Source organism: Barbatula barbatula (genome assembly GCF_947034865.1).
Source record: "Barbatula barbatula genome assembly, chromosome: 18".
Taxonomy (NCBI): Eukaryota; Metazoa; Chordata; class Actinopteri; order Cypriniformes; family Nemacheilidae; genus Barbatula; species Barbatula barbatula.
Window position 1 is genome coordinate 13,439,020 of NC_136781.1, and position 23,820 is coordinate 13,462,839.

Sequence of the window (23,820 nt, forward strand, 5' to 3'; positions counted from 1 at the left end):
GGGAAAACTCTTCAGCATGTGTATATGTTAAACTGAGGAACCTGTGCTGACATGTTTTGAATCCTTGGGCACTTGTCAGCTTGTTCATTCCCATCTGTTCATTCCACATATTTTTGCCACTCTCTCTGTCCTCTAATCTTGAATCCTTAGACACTTTATCCTAAAGGACTTTGATGGGGATTTGGGCTGATCTCTTTATCAGTTGTCAAAACAATACTAAACTCTGACTTCTGATACAAGGCATTCTGCAAAACTAAATTAGCTGTTTAGTGGTAAATTCATTCAAAAGCTATAAACCCATAACTGCAGTTGCTTAAACTCCTGAATCAAACAAAAGGGAAACTGCTGGGAGTTCATTATATGCATTATACGTGTGCTAGATTTCTTTCTATTTGTGAAATATTTACTTAGTGTTTACTTGATTCAAAGTTAATAACCTTATGTCTGGATACTTTCTATATGCATACCAATAAATCTCAGTATAAATGTCCTTTTCTATGTAATGTAGTCTGAGGCTTTAGTACAACAGCTGTAGATAAAGCTATTTACTTAACTTCACCCATGAGCGACCCTGGTTAAATATAAACCTAGTTAATACACTTAGCTAGAGGCATAAACATATATTTCATAATCACATTATCTGTGGAACTATATATATTTTTTAATTACAATGTTATAAATATTATTGCACATTATTTGTGGGTCAGTTGTGGCCTAGTGGTTAGAGTCGTACTCGTAACCAGAAATTCACAGATTTGATTATCAGCGACCAGCAGGTAGTGACTGACGTGCCCTTGAGCAAGGCACCTAACCCCATTTGCTCCCCGGGTGTACGTGTGTTCACGACTTGCAGTGTGTGTGTTCACTACTCACTGGATGGGTTAAATGGCATGCAGAGGTCACATTTCGGTTATGGATCACCATAACTGACAAATAGGTCACTTTTCACTTTCATCAGCGGGTCGCTCTGCAATTGCAGAGGGATTGCAAACAGATTTGCTAAACATGAAACTCATCAATCATAGATTGAATTGAGCAACTAATTCGATTTATTTCTCATTTCATACAAACTCATACTAAATAATTGTAGGATTTAAAAAAGTAAATGTAATTTAAAACCACAATTAAGGTAATGACAACCGGGCAAGGCAGGTTACAAATTTTGTAAAAGGAGGCAGATTTTACAAAAAAATATAATGGTAAGCATTGCTCTCCATTTCAGATAATTACCTGGCTTACTATGATAACATTTAATGAAAATGAAAATAATTTGATAAACAATATGAATGTCCCTACAATGTGTGTGCGTGCAAGAAGTTAACCCAAATTATGCATTTCCTGTTAAAGTCTTTAGAATGTTTGTTTGACTCGGGAATGACTTAGGCTACTTGTTTTGTTGTTTTTTGATAAAAATGTGTGCACTGTTAAAGTCTGAAACAGGAATTGCTTTTGGAGCAATGTTGTTTACATCTTGTTTAAAGGTCTATAAATAAGCATGATTGGTTTCCTTGTAATGGATAGATCCGAATGTTTCTGTTAAATTGAGCTTAATGTAGACTTAATTTTTGGCAAATGACTAGTTTACAGGTAACCGTAATCCATTAAACTCCATCATGTGTCCTCAATTGTTCTTGCACCACTAATAAAACATAGGCGGAGCGTTTAAACAACGGAAGTAAGAAGTTTATCCTCTCTGTCCGAAGGTGAACACTAATGTCACCAACATTTATATTTGAAAATAACTATGATCTTTTATAAGGTATAGTGTAGTTTCATAGCTGTTTGTAAACAAGAAAATTATGTTGCAAAAATGAATATTTTATTTATTTCCTCCAGTTTTCAAATTTTCCAGTAGATGTCACAGTTTAACATCTTATTACAAACGGTTCAGTGTCATGTTGTTCTGTATCTCTTGTGACAAGAACACGTGACTGTCATAACTGCCAAACTATTTTGTTGTTTCTGAGATTTCCAGCAAATAGAAATAGGACCAAACCGTATAGACGCTTTTCATAACAGCCCACATCGCTCACTCCGTCTAACATTGTGTTTCATGAGTTAGTTTAAAATGAGCTACAAATAATCATTTTGCCCAACAGAGCCACTCGTGGTGAAATGTGTTGTGAAGGAGAGCACTTAGGCGCATCTTCTTCACTCTTGACATTGACAAGAGCTTCTTAATTGTAAGATGGCGAGCTTACAGCTGCCGTTCACAACACAAGCTCTGTGTTCACACAAGCGTGCCTTTATTGACAGAATGTATGCCAAGGACAAACACAGCCCTGCTAATAATACGGTGGTGCTTTCTAAGAAGGTCACTAAATGACGCAGCGCTGCACTTGATCTTTAAAATCAATAATAAAATGTTGCAGAGAGCAATTTTGCACTTGTTGCAAACTGAATTCCTGCACTGGTAGGAAACCATTAGTTTCATTATTATAATATGGGGGGCAGAAAGGACAGAAACAAGCCCACCATGAACCTTTCTTGGCTGTATTGTATATGACCGTATGAGACAGTCTACCCATCTGTCAAAGTTAAAGATTTCTGGCAAAAACAGAAAATGCAGCATTGCACATTTGATTTAATATATTTGCTTTGTTAAACATCTAAATACTACAAATGTGGTCATGAAATGCTGTCTTAAAGTGATAGTACACCCAAAATGAGCATTCTGTTATCATTTATCCACACTCTTGTCATTTCAAACCTTTATGACTTTCATTCTTCTGAAGAACCCAAAAGAAGATTTTTTGAAGAAAGTGGGTAACCGGACAGCACTGGCACCCATTCGCTTGTGTTATATGGACACAAAACCAATGCAAGTGAATGGGTGCCGGTTAACAACATTCTTAAAAATATTTTCTTTTGTGTTCTGTGGATAAAAGAAAGAAAATCAGATTTGGAATGACAAGAGGGTGAGTAAATGATGACAGAATTATTATTTTTGGGTGAACTATCACTTTAAAGGATTTTGGTACAAGTTCTTCGTACATGAGATTTATTAGTTACTCTGTGTTTCCTCTGTTGGGAGCTGTTGAACTGTTGTATCTGTTGTGTCTACTTTAGTCCGTATATCTAGCTTCATCATCAGCAGCAGCAGCAGCACTATTTTGTACTGAACAAACAGTACTTATCAATGAAGCAGAATTTGTATAGCGAAATCAAGAGCCGATGAGCAGTAAATCTTTCATTACTGCCTCTTTCATTAAAAACATGTTTATCACTGCTGCCCTTCCAAAACCTCAGATGTCCAAATTTGTGGATATTTCAGGAAATGTAAAAAAATGTATATGTACTATTTAAATGATTTAATACTGTCTTATATGAAGCAGCATCCAAGACAACCTTTTAACAATACATTTCTTTGAAAAACTTTCATAATTTCTGCTATTGAAATGACATTCACACATTTTAAGCACAGCATTAAGTAAACATATTCATCATTTTATTATTGTAATAGTACACAATTTCTTAATGAAATAGTATTAAGTTCATAATAAAATAAATATTTTTTATAATAAAAGAATACATTAAAAGAATTAAGAAATAATATAATAAATACAATTAAAAAACTAAAGTAAAAGACTCAATAGTAAAAAAGTAAAAAAAAAAGAAATAGTCTGTTCACTTCAGGCCACGTTCTTTAAAATTTCAAATTAAAATGACATTTCTATTTCCTTATCTCTTTCATAATTTCTTATCTATTGAAATCACATTCATACATTTTAAGCACAGTATTAAGTAAATCTATGAATACTTAAATAGCACATGAATACTTAATACAATAATATAATAAACAGTATTCAATTCATGATTAAATATATATTATTCACACTAAAAGAATACATAAAAAATAAAGAAATAATATACTTCAGGACACTTTCTGTGAGGAACTCATCGCCCCAGCCTGAAATGGATGTGATATTGTTGCTCTGTGCCACAGGTATGCTTTTGGTGAACGCTACACTGGACTTCGAGCTCAACCGGCAGTATTACTTGTCCGTGGAGGGGGCGAGGGGCAAACCATTGCTCAGTGACATTGCCACGGTTATCATCAATATCACAGACTTCAACGACAACCCACCCGTCTTTGACCGCAGCAGCTACAGTGCTGTGACCGCTGAGGACATTTCACCTGGGGACACTGTATTGCAGGTATCACGGTCTGTTCTCATTAACTGTCACTGCACCCCCAGTGATAAAGCCTTTCAGACTTGACGTCCGTATGCTCAGACCTGCTGATAACTTCCTGTCTCGTTTCCTAAACGCAACACAATATAAAGCTGCCGACCTCTGAATCTGCATTCGCTGGTATTACAGTTAACAAAATTAATGATTTCTTTGGTTTGTCATTCTCTCATCTAAATACGCTTTGATGCCGCTTTGATGTAATTCCGAGACATTCTGCACATCGTCTATGCATACTAAAGCAAAGCAAAGCCAAATGTTCACAATCTGACTGACTGTATTTGGCCACGCTACAGCAGCAGCTGCTGAGTAAATGTCATTTCAGTGATCACAAAGATGTTCTGAATGAAGCAATTCACTAATGGTGATTGTCTACCAGCACCCAGTTTTTTGCCACAGGATTAGCAGTGTACGGTGGCCGGGAAGTCTTGTTCAGACCTCCGATTTGTAATACCTGCCGTAATCCACAGCTTTAAAGCTTCGCTTAATACCGCTCAGGTGTGCTCATCTCTTCTTCATTGTGTCTCAGGTAACTGCTGTCGACCTCGATGGGCCCCCAAATAACTTCATTTTCTACTCCATTGTAAGCGGTAATCCCAAGCAGCAGTTCAGCATAGACCCACGCTCCGGTCACATCACAGTACGCTCCATGCTGGATCGGGAGGAGGTGAGTTCTGTTGAGTTTGGAGAAGAAAGGAGGGCAAGTTCAGGCGCCACCACCCGTAACACGTACTCACTTGTATTATCAGAGAGTTGGTCGTGTCTGTTTTGAATGTGCGGATCAAAGAAGAACATTTTAACCACTGGTGTTCATGTTTGACTGCTGTTGTAGACTCTATGTGCAGAGATTTTATACCTTTATAATCCCCCTGACTAGGCATCTGTCTTTTTAGATTACACACTACTCGCTGACTGTGCAAGCGAACGATGAAGGAGATCCGCCATTATCCTCTGCCGTCCAGGTGATGGTGACTGTGTCTGATGTCAACGACAACCCACCAATGTTCTCGCAGATCAACCACGACCTCTTTCTTCAGGTGAGCATGTCAACGTTCTCTTAAATTACTTTGTTTTAATGAATTATTTAAATTAAATGATTATCCTTTTTATAATAGCACACACAGAATTGTGGGATATCGTAGGCAGTGGGATTTTTTGGTTCCAACAAAATCCAAACCAGATAAAATCATCATAAAAGACAGAATAATGCCTACATCACATTCTAGGGGAGCATTTTTTTGCTTTCAGCCCCAGTTCACTTCTCATGGTTGTTGTAAATCTCACACAGGCGCAGGAGGCCAAGAGTTCAGGCTAAAGAGCCGATCAGCCATGTCTAATACAGCAACGGATTTGCCTCCCTGCCATGTTTCTCTGTGGCAGTATTTGGATGGCTGTTTACCCCTGTAGTCAACTGTATTCATTGCTTCTAATTATAGACCCAAGTGTGCTGACTTGGAAATATTCGTCACAGCCCATTTATCCCCACCCAAGGTGTCGGTGTCTTTCGAGTGCAGAGGCTATTTGGCACCATGTAGGTGGTCAGTAACAATTAGGCTCATGTCTGCCAGCGAGCACTCTGTTTCAATTACCTGTTCCAGTTGTGCCGATTTTAAGAGAACAACCAGAGACAAAAAGCACATTTCGGTCCAAATGCTAGTCCTTTGCCGACATGTATAGGGATTGATAAACCGCCATCTGTTTTATACATCTAAATTCTCTACTGACCATAAAAAATATGTATTAATCTCATAGTAATGTTATCGTCATTTATCGTTCCATCTTCTGTACTTTTAAAATGCATGATGTGTTTTTGTCTTATTTGTTAAATCATTAAATTGTTTCCATAGAGCTAAACTCTGTCATTTGGTGCTCTTGGTTAGTTTTCTTAAGTCAAAAGAAAAAAAATATTTTGTTTACAGATTTGTCATGTCATTTATGGTTTCTTTCCATATTTTTTCTACAGCGTACGTAATACTTGAACTAATTTGTTACTTAAGTCTTTTGTAAAATGTACAAATCTTTATGATGTTTATTATAATTTTTTTTCACAAATCATTAACTAATCACCTTCATGCTTGTTTGCTTCCTTGCTGTGGCCCTTGCAAATGGTTTTATTAATAAAAAGCACTAAAGGGATAGTTCAACTACATCCAATCTCATCTTTATATTTATAGATTTCTTTGTTCAGATGAACAAAAACAGAACCGATCCTATACCAGACTAAGCAGGTTGCGTAGGGCTTCTAATCCACCAGGGGGCCCCCTTAGTACCAATCAAAAACACTATTGAATACCATTAAAACGCTATTTTTATAACTTGCGGATCCAACTTTGGAGGCATCATTTGGAAATGTCCTTTTTAGTTTTTCATTTATTGAATTACTGTGACATACTCAGTGCTCCGACATCATGCAGTGCGCGCGATGTGCCGCCTTTACACATGGCTATGGTTTTATATGGAGCTAAAGGATAAAACGCCAACAACGTAAAGCAAAAGAACAAGAGGCTTGTGTTTTTGTACTTTTTTAAACTCTTATTTTGTTTTTACCAAATTATGCAAGAACGTGTCTACAAAATCAGGATTTGAACACTAAAGTTGCTTGACATTGGAGGTTTGATATTCGTGAATTTAGAGACCGTCTAATACACGTTTACCGTCTAATAATAGTTTCATACAGATTAATACATGTTTCTAACCTCAGTAGCATTTAAAGGAAATAACTTAGACCACAAAACCAGCTCTACAGTGTTCATGTGGGTGTCAGCTATAATGCACAACCTATGATTTTGTATATTTATTACAATAAACTGTCAAATCATATGTATATATTGCTATGGGTTTTGCTGTGTATATAAAACCCATCTACTATATGGGTTCATTCAAAAGATATATGATTATTTAAAGCTCAATAGCATTTAGAGGCAATGACTTACAGGCCTAAAACCAACCAGTGTTCATGTGAGTCTCAGCTATGATGCAGACCACTGTTATCCACTGCATTTGGTTTGCCTATGATAATATGTCATTTTTAATTTGTCACATTCAGAGACGTTTTCTTATACTTTGCTTTGTAAAGTAAACTATATTTATCGTGTTTTGTTTTGATTATCACTACTTTGGTTAGAAAAAAACACCACATTTGCGTGTTATAGTTTTTTTTAAAGAAACTATATAGGTAAAGAATAATTTAAATGTCAAACAAAATGTTTTTTTATTTTAGAATTAATTTTATTTTAGAATTAATTATTCTTGCTGTCAGTTTGATGTTTTTTTTGTCTGTCAGTCTTTATTTGTTTAATTGTGTTAATTGATTTATTATTTCTTCTAGGTTGCTGTTATGTTTATATAGTTTGAACTATATGAAACTTTTGACAACCATTGTCATTTTTCCTACTATATGGTAGTCAGTGGGGTACAAGAACTGTTTGGTTACAAGCATTCGTCCAAATATCTTTCTTTGTGTTCAACCAAACAAATACATTTATACAGGTTTGACCGAATTTATATTTATATCACAGAAAGCATATATTTTTGTTTTTGGCTGACAGGAAGGAGAGTCTGTGGGCAGTGGTATTCTGCAGCTGCGGGTTACAGACAGAGATACGCCTCAGAACGGCCCTCCCTTCTCTTTTCATATTGTCTCTGGAAATGAAGAAAAGAGCTTTCACATTGACCAAGGAGGACTTCTGTCCGTATCCTCCACACTGAGGAGGAAAGCCAAGCCGCAGCATCTGCTGAAAATCCAGGTAAAAGATTTCATGCGTAAACTTCAGTTACCACGACATGTGAAAGGCTTGTTTGGAAAAGGAAAATGAATTCATAGAATTCATATTGATCCGAACCTGCATGAGTTTCATTCTATCCTGGAACACAAAAGGAGACGGCAGGTCTATTATCCATAGGCTTTATGTTTCTATTTTCCACTTCATCATAAATTGAAGGGGCATCATAAAACAACTTCACAAAAAAAATCAACAAGATTTGAGCTGTTAAATCCTTAGAAACCGTTTAAGGTGCTTTACAGTACTTTCAGTCCCCATTCACATTTTTCATATAGAAAGAATCTCCTTTTGTGTACTATGGAAGAAAAACAGGATTAAGGGTTTGAAGCAACACAAGAGTGAAAAAAAAAAGGTTTTCTTGAAGACAAATAACAACAGCCTGTGAACTCGGGATTTTACAGAACTAAATAGTTTGGTGTCAACTCTTCACACTAAAAAAAAGAAATTCTCTCTTCACATAAATATCATTTCCACAGGTCACCGACAACGGGCACCCTCCACTTTCCTCTATATGTGTGGTGAAAATCAACATCACAGAGCAGAGCAGATATCCACCCACTGTGACTCCGCTGGAGGTTTTCATCACCACTCCTGGGGGGACATTCACCAAACAAGTGATCGGCAAACTGCACGCCACCGACCAAGACCCCCAAGACTTTCTTTCTTACAAACTCGTATCTGATGTCCTAGACAGAGACTTGTTTTCTGTGGACCCAATGGATGGAAAGATCGTAGTAGAGAAAGACCTGGAGCCAGGCCTGTACCAACTAAACATCACTGTGTCTGATGGGAAGTTTAGCGTCTGGGCTGCAGTAAAGGTTCATGTCTTGTCTGCCGCTCGGCATGTTTTGGATCGGGGCTTCACGCTGCGGTTCGCCGGCCTTTCGGCTGAGGAGTTTGTGGCCGATCATTGGAGGGGCCTCCAGCGCAGCCTGAGTTCAGAACTCAATATACCCAGACAGGAGCTGCACATTGCCAGCTTGCAACAAGTGCCAAACTCGGTCAACACAGAGGTACTGCTGGTCCGTCTAGCTCAGGATGGCTCTGTTCAGCCCGTACCTGCACAGCGGCTGACTGGGGTCCTGTCAGCTGTGGAAGACACGCTGGGTTTGAACATCTTGAGACTGAAGCATGATGGTTGTGTGGACGCTGGGTGCCCACCACGGGGTTGCAGAAACTCAGTCGTGGTAAAGAACGGGAGAATGAACAACTATGCGACGGCACGAGCTAACTTCATCACCCCAAAGCACAGCTGGGAGAGCGTGTGCTTCTGCAATGGTAGGCCGTCTTTTAATTTTGAATTCACTTAAGCTTAGAACTTGAGAAATGATATATTCAAGGCCTCTGGGTCTAAGTCATCTTGATCTGGGTTTTAGTCATCTTGATATGAAATGTTGGGAGCTATACTTATCAAGCTATTAATTTTAGATTTGTAATTTTTATGATTGCAACTTTTTTAAGGCTATCGTGATTAATCGCAACAGGAATACAAGTTTGTGTTTACATAATACATGCATGTGTACTGTGCATGTATTTATAAACACATCCACATACATGTTCATGTTTTTAATGTTTACCAATAATGTAAATTATATATAAATGTTTATGCATTTTTTATAAATGCATGTATGTGTATATGCTTATAAATGCTAAATTAATATACACTGTACATAGACACATATTATGTAAAAACAAACTTGTATTCTGGATGTGATTAATTGCGAATTATCGTTTGACAGACCTAATTTTGATTTTTTATTTTCACTTTACAAATTTTTGTTTAGTATTTCTAATAACTTTGTTTTGTGCTTTTGGCATTTTATTTATTGGTTCATTTTTATCTTGCTGTATAAATTGAATTACCTTTATTTCAATTTTATTTTTTGTTTTTTATTTATTTTGAGTTGTTAATTGTAGTGCCTTAATTTTAATTGCCGAAGCAATATTTCAAATCTTCGTTTAGTTTAAGTTTTTCCATACAAAAAAACATATGGTAATGAGGGTCAGTGAAGCTTGAAAAAGTAAAAAAAAGAACATAAAAATAGCCTTTTCAAACTTGTGTATTATATTTATAAGTCTTAAAAGTCTTCTGAGTGCACTTGATAGCTTTGTGTGAGGAAAAAACTAAATAACTCAAAGTGGGATTTATGCTTTTTTTACTGTGGGCTCCTCAAGATCCAAAATGCAATGTCATGTGTTCAGTCACGACATGTCCGGTTTAAATATAGTAAATGTGATAGTTCACCCAAAAATGAAAATTCTGTCATTTATATATTATTATGTATCTCTTGTCATTTCAAACCTGTATGACTTTCTAGGGGCTAGTGCTGTCCGGTTACCAACTTTCTTCAAAATAACCTATATTACTTTCTTTCTTACACAGAACAAAAAAGTGGATAAGTAAATGATGACAAAAATGTCTAATCTACCTTGTCATTTGGATTTGATTACTGTCTACTTTCATTTTCAATAGACGTTTGGATATCTTCTTTTATGTTCCATGACAAATATGTCCAGGTTTGGAATGGCAGGAAGGTTAATGATGACTATGAATGTCATCACCAAATTATTTATGGGGTGTGAAAGATGTGTGTTTTTCTGACTCTCTGCCATCTCAGAAGGGATATGGATGGATGATATTACATTTAGATTACATTTATTAGTTTGGCAGACACTTTTATCAAAAGCAACGTACAAGCAGGAGAGCACATAACATTTTGTCGACATGCTAAACAGTACTGTTAGTTTACAAGGCCATGCTACAAGGAGGATTAAAGCTGGAGCAAGCAAGGGAGAGAATGAACAATGGGACTTTTTTGTTAGACACAAGACACGTACAGTTATTGGTTAGTCAAAAAGATATATTGTGTTCTTAGCATAATAACATATTTCATTTATTGACAAGCAGGTGGATTTGTGTTTTGCAAAATGTATTTACAATTTATGCCTTCTGTTTTGCAGAATCTGCTGTGAGATTTGATGGCAAAGGTTATCTGAAATACTTCTATCACATGGAGGAAGACAAACACAACTTTCATCTATCTCTCCGACTTAAAACATCCCATCCCGAAGGCACAGTAATGACTACCAATGCTACTGACTGGGGAACATTAGAGGTGCGACACTTTCCAATTTACTGACAAAAGAAAACTTTGATAATTGATTTTTTTGTGCCCAAATGTTTGCTTTAGAAACTTGACTTGACTGCAAATAGGAAATGTTAACATTCAAGGACACTTTGCAAGAGGGAAATAAAGAACTTTTGATGTGGTTATGCCTTCAAGCATATCAATGATGAATCAACCTGTTTATATTAAATACTGTAAGTGTTATGATGAATTCATGACCAACTTCTCTCAGGGGTGCTGTGCACTGAGCATTTTTGGAGTACTTGTTTATTCAACAACTTTGATGCTTCAGTCAGTAAGGTTAACACACCAAATAAAACTGTAAGTGATATTCGCGTTCTATATATTTCAAGACGGATAAGTAATGCAGAAAGTACTCCTTGAATCTGCAACCGCTGCTTAAAAAGCCTATATTTCTGGTCCCGAAGGGCGTCTCATTTATACATCACAATTGAATATTCCATTTAAGTGGCTTTCAACATCAAAAGTGCACTCTTCTTTTTTTCAAAGCTTTACCTCTGAGTTTTGAAACTTGACAAGCTGGTCCTTTTCATTGTTGGAGGAGGCTTCAAAAGGAATTGTTATAGATGGTCATCCACGATGTCTCTGGTGCACACGTCTTCACGCACTTCACAGAGATACATAACACAATTTGAGTTTTACGCACCTCTCTGGAGACGTAACATTCCAGCGCACCTCAGCAATTCTTACCAGCTCCTGTCTCATGACAATTTTAATTGGAGAAAAGAGATAACTTTGAAACTTGTAAAACTTGAATTACAGTACCTCCCGAACTGATACTTTTTACAGTTTTTCTCAAATGCTAAAACACATTTCACAAACGTTTCCTCCATGTTCCCCAATGTCTAAACACAACACCCTTTTCTAAAGCTACATAAACACAACCACACCTTCTCACTTCAAAACTCAAACTTTCACACCAAAAGAGCAGCTCGAAGCTTTCAAAAATGTAAACACTATACACATCATTACACACAACAGCAAAAAAATTTAAAACACAATGCTCAATTTGTGAGAAGGTTCTTTGTTTCATAACTGCCAATGCATATTTTTTGAAACTTTACAGTAATGGATCTTCTTAGATCTCTGCAGAGCATTAGGCATTTAGATTTGTGAGTTTCATATGAAGAGTATAAATCTATAGTAAATTCTGCATGTACACTACTGTAACACAAATCAATCCAAAAACTGAATCTATTGCACACAAAAGTACTCTTGAAAACATGATCAGGGTGTGAAGTTTTTTTATTTACTTTATTCACACCACACACACACCACAATCTCTGTGCGGCATCATGTCGCTGAGCTGCATTGGCCACATCCCCTCATCCACATTGCAGGCTATATTGTCTAAAACGCCCTGGAATGGCGAATCCATCCATGGAGGGCCTCCACTGGGATGTCAACACAGGCCAGCTCCATTGCCCTTAGGAGGTTCTTTCTAGTGTATGGTTGTCTGTCATAAACCTTCCATCTCCACGATGAGAAGAGCTCCTCTATAGGATTCAGGAAAGCGGAGTATGGCGGCAGACAGACGTTTAAAAGGTGGTTACTGTACAAACCACTCTCTGATTTGGTTTGTTCTGTGGAAGCTTACATTGTCCCAAATGATCACATAAATGTGATGGGCGGTCCAGGAGGATGTCTTTTAGCTCCTCTAGGAAGGTGAGGAGATGTTGGATGTTGTAAGACCTAAAGGACAGAATGCCGGTGGACAAGCCCCTCCAAACCCATGGCCAAGCTGACATCAATGCTCTCAAAGTTGACATTATCGGCAGTGACTTTGTCTCTGATCTCCCGGAGTCTGATGAGGTTGTTCTCACGAACCATATCCAAAATGAGGGTTTCTTGTGCCGCTGTAAATATGGCAACCCTCCCACCTCGATGTGGCATTCTTTCAACACTAAATAAAGAAACGTGTTGTCAATTGACATGTTTTACAAATACAGTAACAACTTATTTGAAACAAATAGACTACTTTCATAGGCTTGTAAATTGTATTGTGACAAAGAAAGCAATAGAGTACAATACCTGTTGTGTTGTCTGAATGCCCTGATAATGGTGGCCACGGTGAACCTACTCAGGTTTGGACGGACACTTAGTCCTGCTTCAGCCATTGTCATGCCATGGACAATGACATGGTCAATGACTGTTCCTCGCATCTTGTCTGTAATGATGGTGCGAGGTTGTCTTGCTCTCCCTCCTGGACCTTCTCCTCTCCCTCCTGGACCTTCACCTCTCCCTTGTTTGCCTGCTCCTCTTCTTCCATAGCCAGCTCTTCTCCCATAGCCAGCTCTTCTCCCTCCTCTGACTCAAATCTTCAGCAAACTGTGCCCTCTGAACTTGCTTTTATACATGTGGCCACAGCATTGGCAACAAGTGTCTTAAATTTTGAGTCGTTGTGTGTAATGAATGGTGCCAGGTGTGTTCATTGTGTTCAAATATTGCTGACTGTGGCAAGCATTTTGCATCACATGAGCTTTCATCTGAGAATATGAGCAGAGTTATTTTGCAACTTGTGTTTTAACAAGGAAAAATGTGTTAAGATTTATGAGAACGGAGGATTGTGTTTTGTGAATTGTGTCTTCATGTGAAATGTGTTTATGATATTGGAAAATGATGGCTATATTTAGTAAATGTGTTTAGACAACTGGACATTTGGTTTAGAGGATTGGCTTTTGAGTTTTAGCATTTGAGAAAAACTGTAATATCGTCTTATCTTTAAGTTATTACATTTTAAATGTAAATTGTGCCTATGCTGACGACGAAGACAGATGAAAAGGTGACTTGTCAGTTAAGCAGGTGTAGCATTTATGAATACTGACAGCTGCAATCTAACATTATTAGCAAAAACAAGATCTGAGGCATGAGATATGCTGAAACGGATAGCGTTTAACGCAGTGAGGAGTCACAGCATGAGGCGTTGATCGCAATAATTCATTTCTTAGTTCTCTTTCTTAGTTGCGAAGGAATCTATACAACAGTGGTTCCTTAACTGAGGGTCAAGGGATCCAGATGGATCCAGGGGGGGCCACAGATTTTATGGCATTTTATTAAATATAGAAATGTTTCATTGATTTTATGCTATCCAACATAAGAAAATAAGACCACCAACCAAAATAATTGATGTTCCAGCATTGTATCACTGAATTAGTTTTTTGGAATTATTCAAATTCTTTATTTGGGGGGGAACAAAGCGCATCGCTTTGGGGGCCTTGCAACAAACAAGTTTGAGCAATACTATAATGTATGTATAAAGGGGTGTTCAGGGGATATCTTTTTCCACATTTAAGGATATTAGTAAACTCTTCAAACCTCAAAATCAAACCTCAGGAGTGACAAAGTCATCCAATAAAAGGTTATCACATCAAAATATTATTTTTGAACTTGAACAAATATTATTGTTCAGAAAACAGACTTATTTTAAGATAATTAGGAGCATTTTGGGCAAGTGATGATAACAAATAGGATAGACTGGTCAGTGCAGTGGTATTTTTATAATAACTAATTTCGTGTTCCATGGTAAAACGTTTTTAGTAACATAAGGATGTCAGAACTGTCTTACACTAGTTTTAAGTAGATGATCTGCACAACAGGAAACCTAATTGAAATGACCAATTATGACATGGGAATTGGTCCTTTCTGGAACAGACTTTCTTAGATTTAAAAGCAGCTTCACACTTACTTTCATGGATGCAAGCGTAGTTACATATTTTATATTAGTTAATCAAACCAATACCTTTTTTTAATGACAGACGTGTCAGTTGCCTCGTTGTGAATAGGTGGTCAGGGAACATCTCCACTTAAGTTTTTACTTTTCTTGACCATAAATGTTTAGCTGCTGTTTTTTTGTCGACTTACAAGCAAGGTCATGTTTTTGCCATGGACTTTGCTAGACAAACAGCCGTCTTACCGGTTAAAGTCAGCATTGCCCTTAAGGAACAGAATCTCAGATCGAACGCTCCCCCTTCAATAAGTCCTCTCGGGAGAGAAGCTCCTCTTTCTCTTTGCGCTTGGCAAAGCGAAATCAAACAGCAACCCCAACCAACGAAAGCAAATGAGCAGAACCCATGGGCCGAGCGCTATCAGATCAGAGAAAAAGTCTCTGTGCTCAGTTCGGTTCTCACATCGCAAAACTCTCTGAAGATTTTGCCGCAGCAATTAAGAGGCCGGTGTGAGAGAGATAATGGTTAATAATGCAAACCCGCTGCATCGGTGTTATACTTTCAAATTTAAAGTACACACACCAGCTATGCATTTTTAATGCACAGAAAGGGAAACTAATGAATGAATATGGGAGTGATCAATTATTTGTCGCTGGAACGCCGAATATCAGCATGCATCCAAATGCTTTTGATTGGAGTGGGCCTTAGCATCCCAACATCGCTCTCCCTCGAGCACCGTCTTTCACATCTACCTTTATCGCTCAAAGTGCTTCTTATCTCCCGCGGCGAGAGCCCACGCTTCCCACTGTGAGAAAACACAACCTATCTAACCTACCTCAGCATGAGACCTGCCGGCACTTTTTCTATTCAGAATGGCCCGGGCACAATCCATAAAACTTAATGCAAACTACAGGCGTTCTTTATAGATCAGGCGAAGGTAAATACAAGTCTCAAAGGTGAAATGTGGTATATCTTTGATGTTCAATTATGCTTTTCTGTGACGGTTTAAAGTAAAGAGATGACTATAAGAAAATTATTTGTACAGCCGGTTTAGCATCCAAAAGTGTGCACACTGCAATTCTTTGCAGCTTTGAAAATATATATTTTTTTTAATGGTCCGACATGTTATCTTTTGATTAACCAATGACGTGAGTTTAAGGCTAAATGGAAGTGTTTGAGAAACCAAGGAGCCCTTCCCACAAACATGACAATTCTGTCATCATTTACTGTACTTACCCACAAACCTGTATGACTTCCTTCTGCAGAATACAAAAGAAGGTAACCTAACAACGGCGGTACCCATTGACTTGCATTGTTTTTTGGAACATACAATTGAAGTCAATGATTACCACCATTGTACGATTAGTAACTTTTATCAAAACATCTTATTTAGTGTTCTGCTGAAGAAAGAAAGTGATACAGGTTTGAAATCACAAGAGGGCGAATAAATGATGACAGAATTCTCATCTTTTGTGTGAACTATCCCTTAAAGGATATTTCTCTCAATACATCCTCCAAAAAATTACACACTGGACCTTTAAATAACGGAAATGGGGTGATCTGAAATCTCATTCACAAAAACTTCTTTGTTTGTGTTTGTTTATCTAGCTGGTAGACAAGGAGCTGCGGTTAAGCTATAGATGTGGCAATATGCCTCCCGCCAGTCTGCAGGTGGCCAACCGTCCTGTGGCTGATGGCCATTGGCACCATGTCTCCCTGGAGGTCAATGGCTCAACCCTTAGGCTCACCATAGATGCCATCCACACCAATTCCCTCATCCTGTCCCAACCTTGTAAACTGACCCAGTCTGATGGAGCCCTGGTGCTAGCCAGCTCTAATCCCAGCGCAGATGCCCACCGACCGGGCTTCACCGGCTGTTTGAAGAGCTTGGAGTTCAATGGAGAGGCGGTGAGAAGTGAGGAGGGTTCTGGCAACCGGAGCGGCAGACTCTTTGGGATCTACCAGTGCTGCTCTGAAGTGAAGAGCTGTTCCAGTGATCCTTGTGGGAACGGAGGCACTTGTGTTGAAGACGTCAGCGGAGGTGAGGATAAAATATTTAAGGGTTGATCTGGGCCAGCTAATATTGTTGTTTATTTCTGAACACTTTGCAATAAATTGCTTCACAATTTTAAGAAAACAACAAATAGACGAATCAAACAGAAAACATTCTGACATGTCATTCGAGTACACGCAAGATTATTAGCACTACACAGATATGGAAATAAAGCTAGGGAGATATACATCTCATCAGTATCTTGCTCTAAAAGATCTCCAGTGCCAGTTTGTCCTTTAATCTGAGCCCTGAGGAGTTCCTATTGATATGCCTTTGCTAATTTGACCATTTTCCTGTCGGAAGCACAAGACACAGTTTTACATTCTTCCTCCAGAGTTTCGCTGTAGCTGTGCATTGCCGTATTATGGCTCTCGCTGTGAGAAGACGGTCAATCCCTGTGCATCTCATCCCTGTGCCAAAGGCCTGTGCGTGCCAAACACTCAGAGTTACATCTGCAACTGTTCTGAGCAAATGACTGGAAACAGGTGAGAATCCAATAGCGGAGCTCTTTTGATCACATATGTCTCCTCCTCATGTCCTTGATGAAGTCATTGAGAAGCCTGACCGATTTGTGTGAGAATATATTATTTGGTCGGTTCATGAACACATGCATAAGTGCCTTTTAGGATTCAGTAGTAACTCTCTTATGAATGAAGATGTAGCTATGTGCCTCTGAGGTTATGATTTAAAGCATTATTGATTGACCCATTAATATTTAACTTTAAAGCTTGCACACAGTAGTCGTAAGGTGGGAATTTCAATCAATACATTTGCTTCAAAGCATCTCACGGTTATTGGTTACAAACATCTCAGTGCATTATTCTAAGTAAGGTGGGAAATTTCACAAACAGTGTTCAGTTATGAAAAATGTTAATGGATTCATGTTTAATATCAGAAATGCAATAATTCGGTTTGCGTTGATAGTTTATTATTTAATGTCTGTATACTAGACTGGTGAACTCCATTCACAACCATTATGTAGGACACCAAATTGTCATATCAAATGGCTATTGGTCATATCTTTCTCATGGAATTATATCATAATGACAATATTACCAAAATATTTCATGTAAAATAAAAGAGATTACAAAGGCATGTTAGAGATGAAGATCCAGAAGTGTCTTTTTTATCGATAGTCATGTATAATGTTAAAGGGATAGTTTACCTAAACAATGCAATTCATTCATCATTTATCATTCATCATTTATTCAACCGCATGCTGTTTATCAATCTGAATATGACTCTTTACTTCTGTGGAGCACAAAGAAGATATTTAGAGAAATGTGGTTTTGTGTCCGTACATTGGAAGTCAATGTCATCCAATGTTGTTTGGCTACCAGGGTTCTTCAAAATATCTTCTTTAACAGGTTTGAAATGAAATGAGTCGTAAAATGATGAAAGAGTTTTTATTTTGCTGCAAATTTTAATTCAGTTCTCACGTCCTTTATTAACATTTTCATCAATATTTATAATCTAATAAATATATTTAGATGAATGGTTCTGTGGTCCACACTCTTTCTACGCCTCTTCTTACGGTCAGTCTGTTTTTCCTCTTTTTACAGGTGTGAGATTGACGTAAATGCATGCAACCCAAATCCCTGTGTCCAAGGTTTCGCGTGCACGATGGCGGAAAACTCCATTCAGTGCGAACGCACCACATCCCCTCCTTACGTGGAGATTGCAGAGATCTGCGCAGGGATACTGGGACTCGTTCTTCTTGTCGTGGCCTTCGTGTGTCTTCGAAAGTGGTACATCAGCCATAAAAAGGACAAGTTGGCCTGTGTGCAGGATTCCAACAGTTACTTCCCAACTTCATCCAAATGCATGATGAAAGGAACAGAAATCAGCTCTCCTATGGAGATCACCAACCTCATTGGCTTTGGAGGCGATCTGGAAAACAGTCCTTTCCGTTCGTTGAAACCGCGCAGCCAGCGGGAGCTCGGTCCTCAGGTAGGACCTCGCACGCATAGGTCTCAAGGTCCTGTGATCTGTAGCGTGGCTCCCAATCTACCTCCTCCACCCTCCTCCAGCTCTGATAATGACTCTATTCGGAAAAACCACTGGGAGCATGACTATGAAGGTAAGAATGCACGTTTCATTTTAGCAGCCTTATTTAATGTGGAATTTAGTGAAAGACGAGAGAAGCAGAAAAGAGTAAGGTGGAGGACAGACGTGCTTGTGCAGGTTGAATAAAAGCATGTAGGTCGTATTCTATTATATTGTATCGTTGTCACGGCGCTGAGCACTGTCTCTACCTGTTCTTCTACTAAAACTATGGCTTAAAAAGCCTAACTGTCCTTTCATGTTTTGATGTCAAGGACAATTTTGCATCCCTAACAGTCAAGCAATATAATAAAAGTTCAAGTACAGGTGAAAACACACACTGCAGAACTATTCATTATTATAAGTCGATCAGTCATCCAGAGAAGCATTCGTCTAGGCTGGGAGTTAAAAGGTTTACCCCAACAAAAATTAAGTTTATTCAAGTGTGCTATTAGTTGACTTCTTTTAAACCTTAAATAAGAAAGTATACTTTCCGTCTACTTTTTATTAAACATTTATTAAACATGACACTACAAGTGTACTTTTAGTGACTTTTCAGTATACTGAGAGAAAAGTAAGTTTGATGTATGTTTGTACTCAGAATACTTCATTATACTTTAAAGTATTACTCCATCAAAAGACTAAGTATACTTCCCTTACAAAACTAAAATATGAATATACTGTAATATAAAAACTATTTATTTCCATATCAATTACTATATATGGGTATATTACTATATATACTGTATTATTATATTTATTGTCTAAACTACGTTAAATTATTTAATATTTTGACAAAAACATTTATACATTGCTTTGCATAAGCATGGCTTGTAGTTTTGATCTTTTGATTGAGTAACCCATTAAATACTTTTTTTGGTTTACACAATGTTTTATTAATAGTAAGCTAAGTATTACATAAAGTGTACCTAAAGAAACTTGGCTCATAGCCAATGTATCTTCAAATTTGTGCTTATAAGAGACTTAGTCAATGTTTAGACATAATTTAATTATGTGCCACAGCTGTCTAGTAATAGCTTTTAAGAAAGACACACATTTTCACAAAATGAAAATAATTAATTTTTAAATCTGAGACATCAAGATGGCGAAAAGTTATATCTATTATTTAAGCTGCAATGCATGCTGGGAGTCGTGAATGAGTTCGGAATGCAAAATTAAGTCGGATTAGTATAAAACACACCTACACTCAGCTTAAGAAAGTCATAACTGTATCAAATACCCTCAGTAAGTGGACAATAATATTTAGCTTTGTTTTGGTGTTATAAATGTGCATTATTAACACACTATTAAAGGTAACCAAAAATAAATATAATAAATAAATCACATGCCTAACAAAAGGAAACACTATTATGGTGACTTTTTATTGTTCATGGTTTCTTCAGTGATTGTGTTTGTTATCAGCAGTTGTTCATCATTAATTATCAATCATCACTTCATTTATCACCTTAATTATCTCATTAACTTTACCTCTACTTCAGTGTTACTTTAACTCTCTAAGGGTGTGGACTTAAATAAACTCCCAGCAGTGTTAATTTAACTCTGGGGGTTTTGCTGTGTAGTAAACTATCTGTCTACCTATACGTTCATGTATACAGTACAGTTGCAGTACATACAAAAACCGTAGTTGTAAACTAGTTTAAAGTTGTAAACCCTTTAAGAATACTTATAAACTAAAAATGGCCAATTTAAACCCAAGTAGCATTAAAATAGTACACTTAAAAGTATATTACTAGGGCATTGATATTAATATACTTATTAAATAAAGAATACTTAAAAATACTTGAACTTTAAGAAGCTATACCTTGAAGTACAGTATACTTATTGTTTGCAATAAGTATAAAAATGACATGCCATATTCATTGCAACATCTCTATTGGTTTCAATATTGTTATAGGGGGTAAAAAATACTCAATTACTGTACAACATTTTATTTCTGTCTGCCACTGGCCGACAAAAAATTTGTGACTGATGAGAATTTTGTCCTGTATGTCAAATATTATTTGATTCCCTTTAAACTCTCATTGGAATATAAACAGTTCAATATTTGTACTAGTTGCAGAAATAAGTGACTAGTCAGTGCTACAACAACACACTAATCCTTTTGAATTCTCCCTCCCAGTGTATCCAGCCGATCCTGACTACTACGGCCGACCTTCTGTTCAAGAATTCCCACAGTTTGACATCGTAGAAAGCACCTACTCGAACCCTCCTACAGAGTCCCGCAGAAACTCTCGCTTTGGAGGCTTCCCTTTCCCTCTTGAGCGCCTCGATCGGCGAGCCCCATTGCCTCCCTGTTACAGCAACCAAAACCTAGATGACTTCTTAGGGCCGGATGGTCTGCCTCTGCCCTCCCCAAAGTGCCCGAACGAGTACACTGCCATAAGCTACTACCCTACCCAGCATACTCGCAGCATGGACAACGTTTCCAGCAGCTTCAAGAGACTGAGTGTGCGCTTGAGCGTGGCCCAGCCTTCCTACGCGGACAGTGGCGGATCCAATCGGGCTGGAACGAGCAGGACATCTCGCAGTTACGCTGGCTCGGATCAGGTAGAAAGTGACTATGGCAGCTGTGAGGAGGTCATGTTTTAAGAGACTGCAATGCATTACAGTGCGAAAGGAGATCTCTTACATCTAGTATATGAAGCTCAATGGCGGAAAGCCACAGAAGCACTATGACTATCAGTATTAAGAGTCGTTTTCAGGGAAAGAAAGATATATCAGTCCAAAATCGAATTATTCCCTCTATTTTACCCTTTACATTCCTGTAGAAGTATTGCATGGCCTTAGAAAGTCAAAAGTGTGGTTGTAAATGCCCCCTTTTTGGTATTAGTATTCTAATTTCTACATGATCTACATCACCCCATTTGTTTAAATAACTGATTGTGTTGCATGTCATCAGATCGGGCACCAGATGCTTAAAAGATTTCATAGTCAAGTTGTGTGTGTTTCCTGAAGTTCGTGTGCTCACAACAACCAGTGGTTTTTATCAACGCAGATTATATTATACAACAATAAAATGCGCTATGCAAATAGATCGATTTGTGACAACAGACTGAAGCAGAGGCTGGTTCTTTGCTGTGTCAAAACTAAGCCCCCAATGTGAAATACCATGTATGTTTATGAACACAACTAACCCCTTTTATCGTTGATGTTCTTGACAGTTCCGAAATAATACTTTTAAATAAGTATTTTTGGCTGTTATGATGTGTCCAAATTGCAGTACTTGGTGAAAAGTAATGCGGTAATTTTAAATGAGAACTTGAAGTTTCAGCTTCTCATGCTGCAGATGTTATGCAGTGTTAGAAGTTTCCAGTGATCAAAGGCAGTCAAACTCAAGCCATGAGAAATCCCAAATGCAGCCTTTTTTAGGTTCAATTATGCTATACTTGACAAACTTGTTATAATGCTTACTAATCATGAAAAGATCAAAATACTTAGCAAGTCTGCTGATGAGACGTGAACTGACCAATTTATAAACGTGTTGAATTTACAAACAAAAACGACAACTGCATTTTATATTCTAAAGTAATTTTCTTTGTGTTTTGCGTGCATAACGGTGATGGAGGTTCTATGGTTCTTTTGTTCTTTTGTTTTGATTTAAAAAGTTGTGAGTGGGGATTTTCACGTCTTACTGAATGCCAACAATAGGTGAGCACTACTGAGGTGATTCATATTAAATCTGTGACATCGCCATGGTTTGTGCGGAGGGCCGTGCCATTTAACTTTACTGCATGTGCGCAGTAGAACTGCTTCATTGCAGGGTTTAGTCTGTAGTCTTTCAAAATGACAGTACAGTGTTGATGTAAATATTTATGGCAGCTGTTGTAAATATTTGTCTTTATGAACAGTTGTTTGTGCAGTGGTGTGGCTGTGTGGTATATGTTGCGAATGCCAATGTCATTTTTTATATTTTATTACAAGGGTGGAAAAAGCTCTTTTTTATGAGTTCCTCTGTGAGAGAATTTATGTTGTCTTTATCATTTCTGATGTCTATAGAAAATACTATGAAATATCTTTATCAAAAATAAAATTGTTTAATGTACAGTATGCATACACTCTTTATTACATTTATGGCACAATGTAAACCCGAATGTTCAAAATAATGAAATAGTTAAAGTAGTGTAAAGTTAATTAAATTTAAAAATAGTTACAGGAACTCAAAATATTTAATTTCGCACTAAGTCTTACTTTTGAGTAAATCTAACTTTAACTAATCAAGTTAATTCAACACGATTTGTTGGGAATTATTTTCAGTGAGACTGCATTAGGAGAGTAAATGTTGAAATTTAGAGTTATTTTTAACAGGTTTTTATAAAGAATAAAGCCTTGATAATGATGAATACATTTTTCATGGATATTTAGAGTTTGTTGTATTTCTGGGGTTACCATGGTTCAGAAGAGTAGTGTTTGTGCTTTGTGGGTGGTGCCGCAGCAGTCATTTGTGTTGCATCACTCTCTGTGAAAGCTGTTTGTTAATTGTTGATGTAGCTGAAATATTTAGGTTGTCCTAAAAATACATTTCTACGGTGGCTCACTAGTGCACAGCAAAACAATATTTGTGTTGTGGCTTTATTCCGTTGTGTTGTGGCTTTATTCCGTTTTGTTGTAGCTCGATTGCGTTGTGTTGTGAAGTTATATTTGCTTTTTTTATTTCGTTTTGCTGTGCACTAGTGGGCCACCGTACATTTCTTTTATGTAATTTTAAATTAAAAACCTAACTAAATGTTCAAAATTAAAAGGAAATAACATGCATGAGTACAACAAACTCTAAAATGTGTGGTTCTGCTTACTAAAATTGGGAACATCATAACTCAAAAGATTTGATGTAGCTGGTTACCTCAATTTATTTGTTTTCCCAACTTACTGTTAACTCCAGGTTTATAAGGCAACTTTCACAGAGAGTGATGCAACACAAA

At 37.4% G+C, this 23,820-nt stretch overlaps 1 protein-coding gene across 1 annotated transcript in view; it reads left to right on the top strand.

The window, feature by feature from the left end:
- fat2 (FAT atypical cadherin 2) overlaps positions 1-22,950 on the top strand; it is a 43,174-nt gene extending 20,224 nt beyond the window's left edge. Inside the window, exons 15-24 of the mRNA XM_079480377.1 lie at positions 3,947-4,158; positions 4,721-4,858; positions 5,085-5,228; positions 7,740-7,937; positions 8,450-9,251; positions 10,935-11,089; positions 16,396-16,828; positions 17,175-17,325; positions 18,403-18,920; positions 21,024-22,950. Of these exons, the coding sequence (XP_079336503.1) occupies positions 3,947-4,158; positions 4,721-4,858; positions 5,085-5,228; positions 7,740-7,937; positions 8,450-9,251; positions 10,935-11,089; positions 16,396-16,828; positions 17,175-17,325; positions 18,403-18,920; positions 21,024-21,493 (3,221 nt within the window). The 3' untranslated portion in view covers positions 21,494-22,950. The remainder of the gene's footprint in view (positions 1-3,946; positions 4,159-4,720; positions 4,859-5,084; positions 5,229-7,739; positions 7,938-8,449; positions 9,252-10,934; positions 11,090-16,395; positions 16,829-17,174; positions 17,326-18,402; positions 18,921-21,023) is intronic.
- The last annotated feature ends 870 nt before the right edge of the window (positions 22,951-23,820 follow it).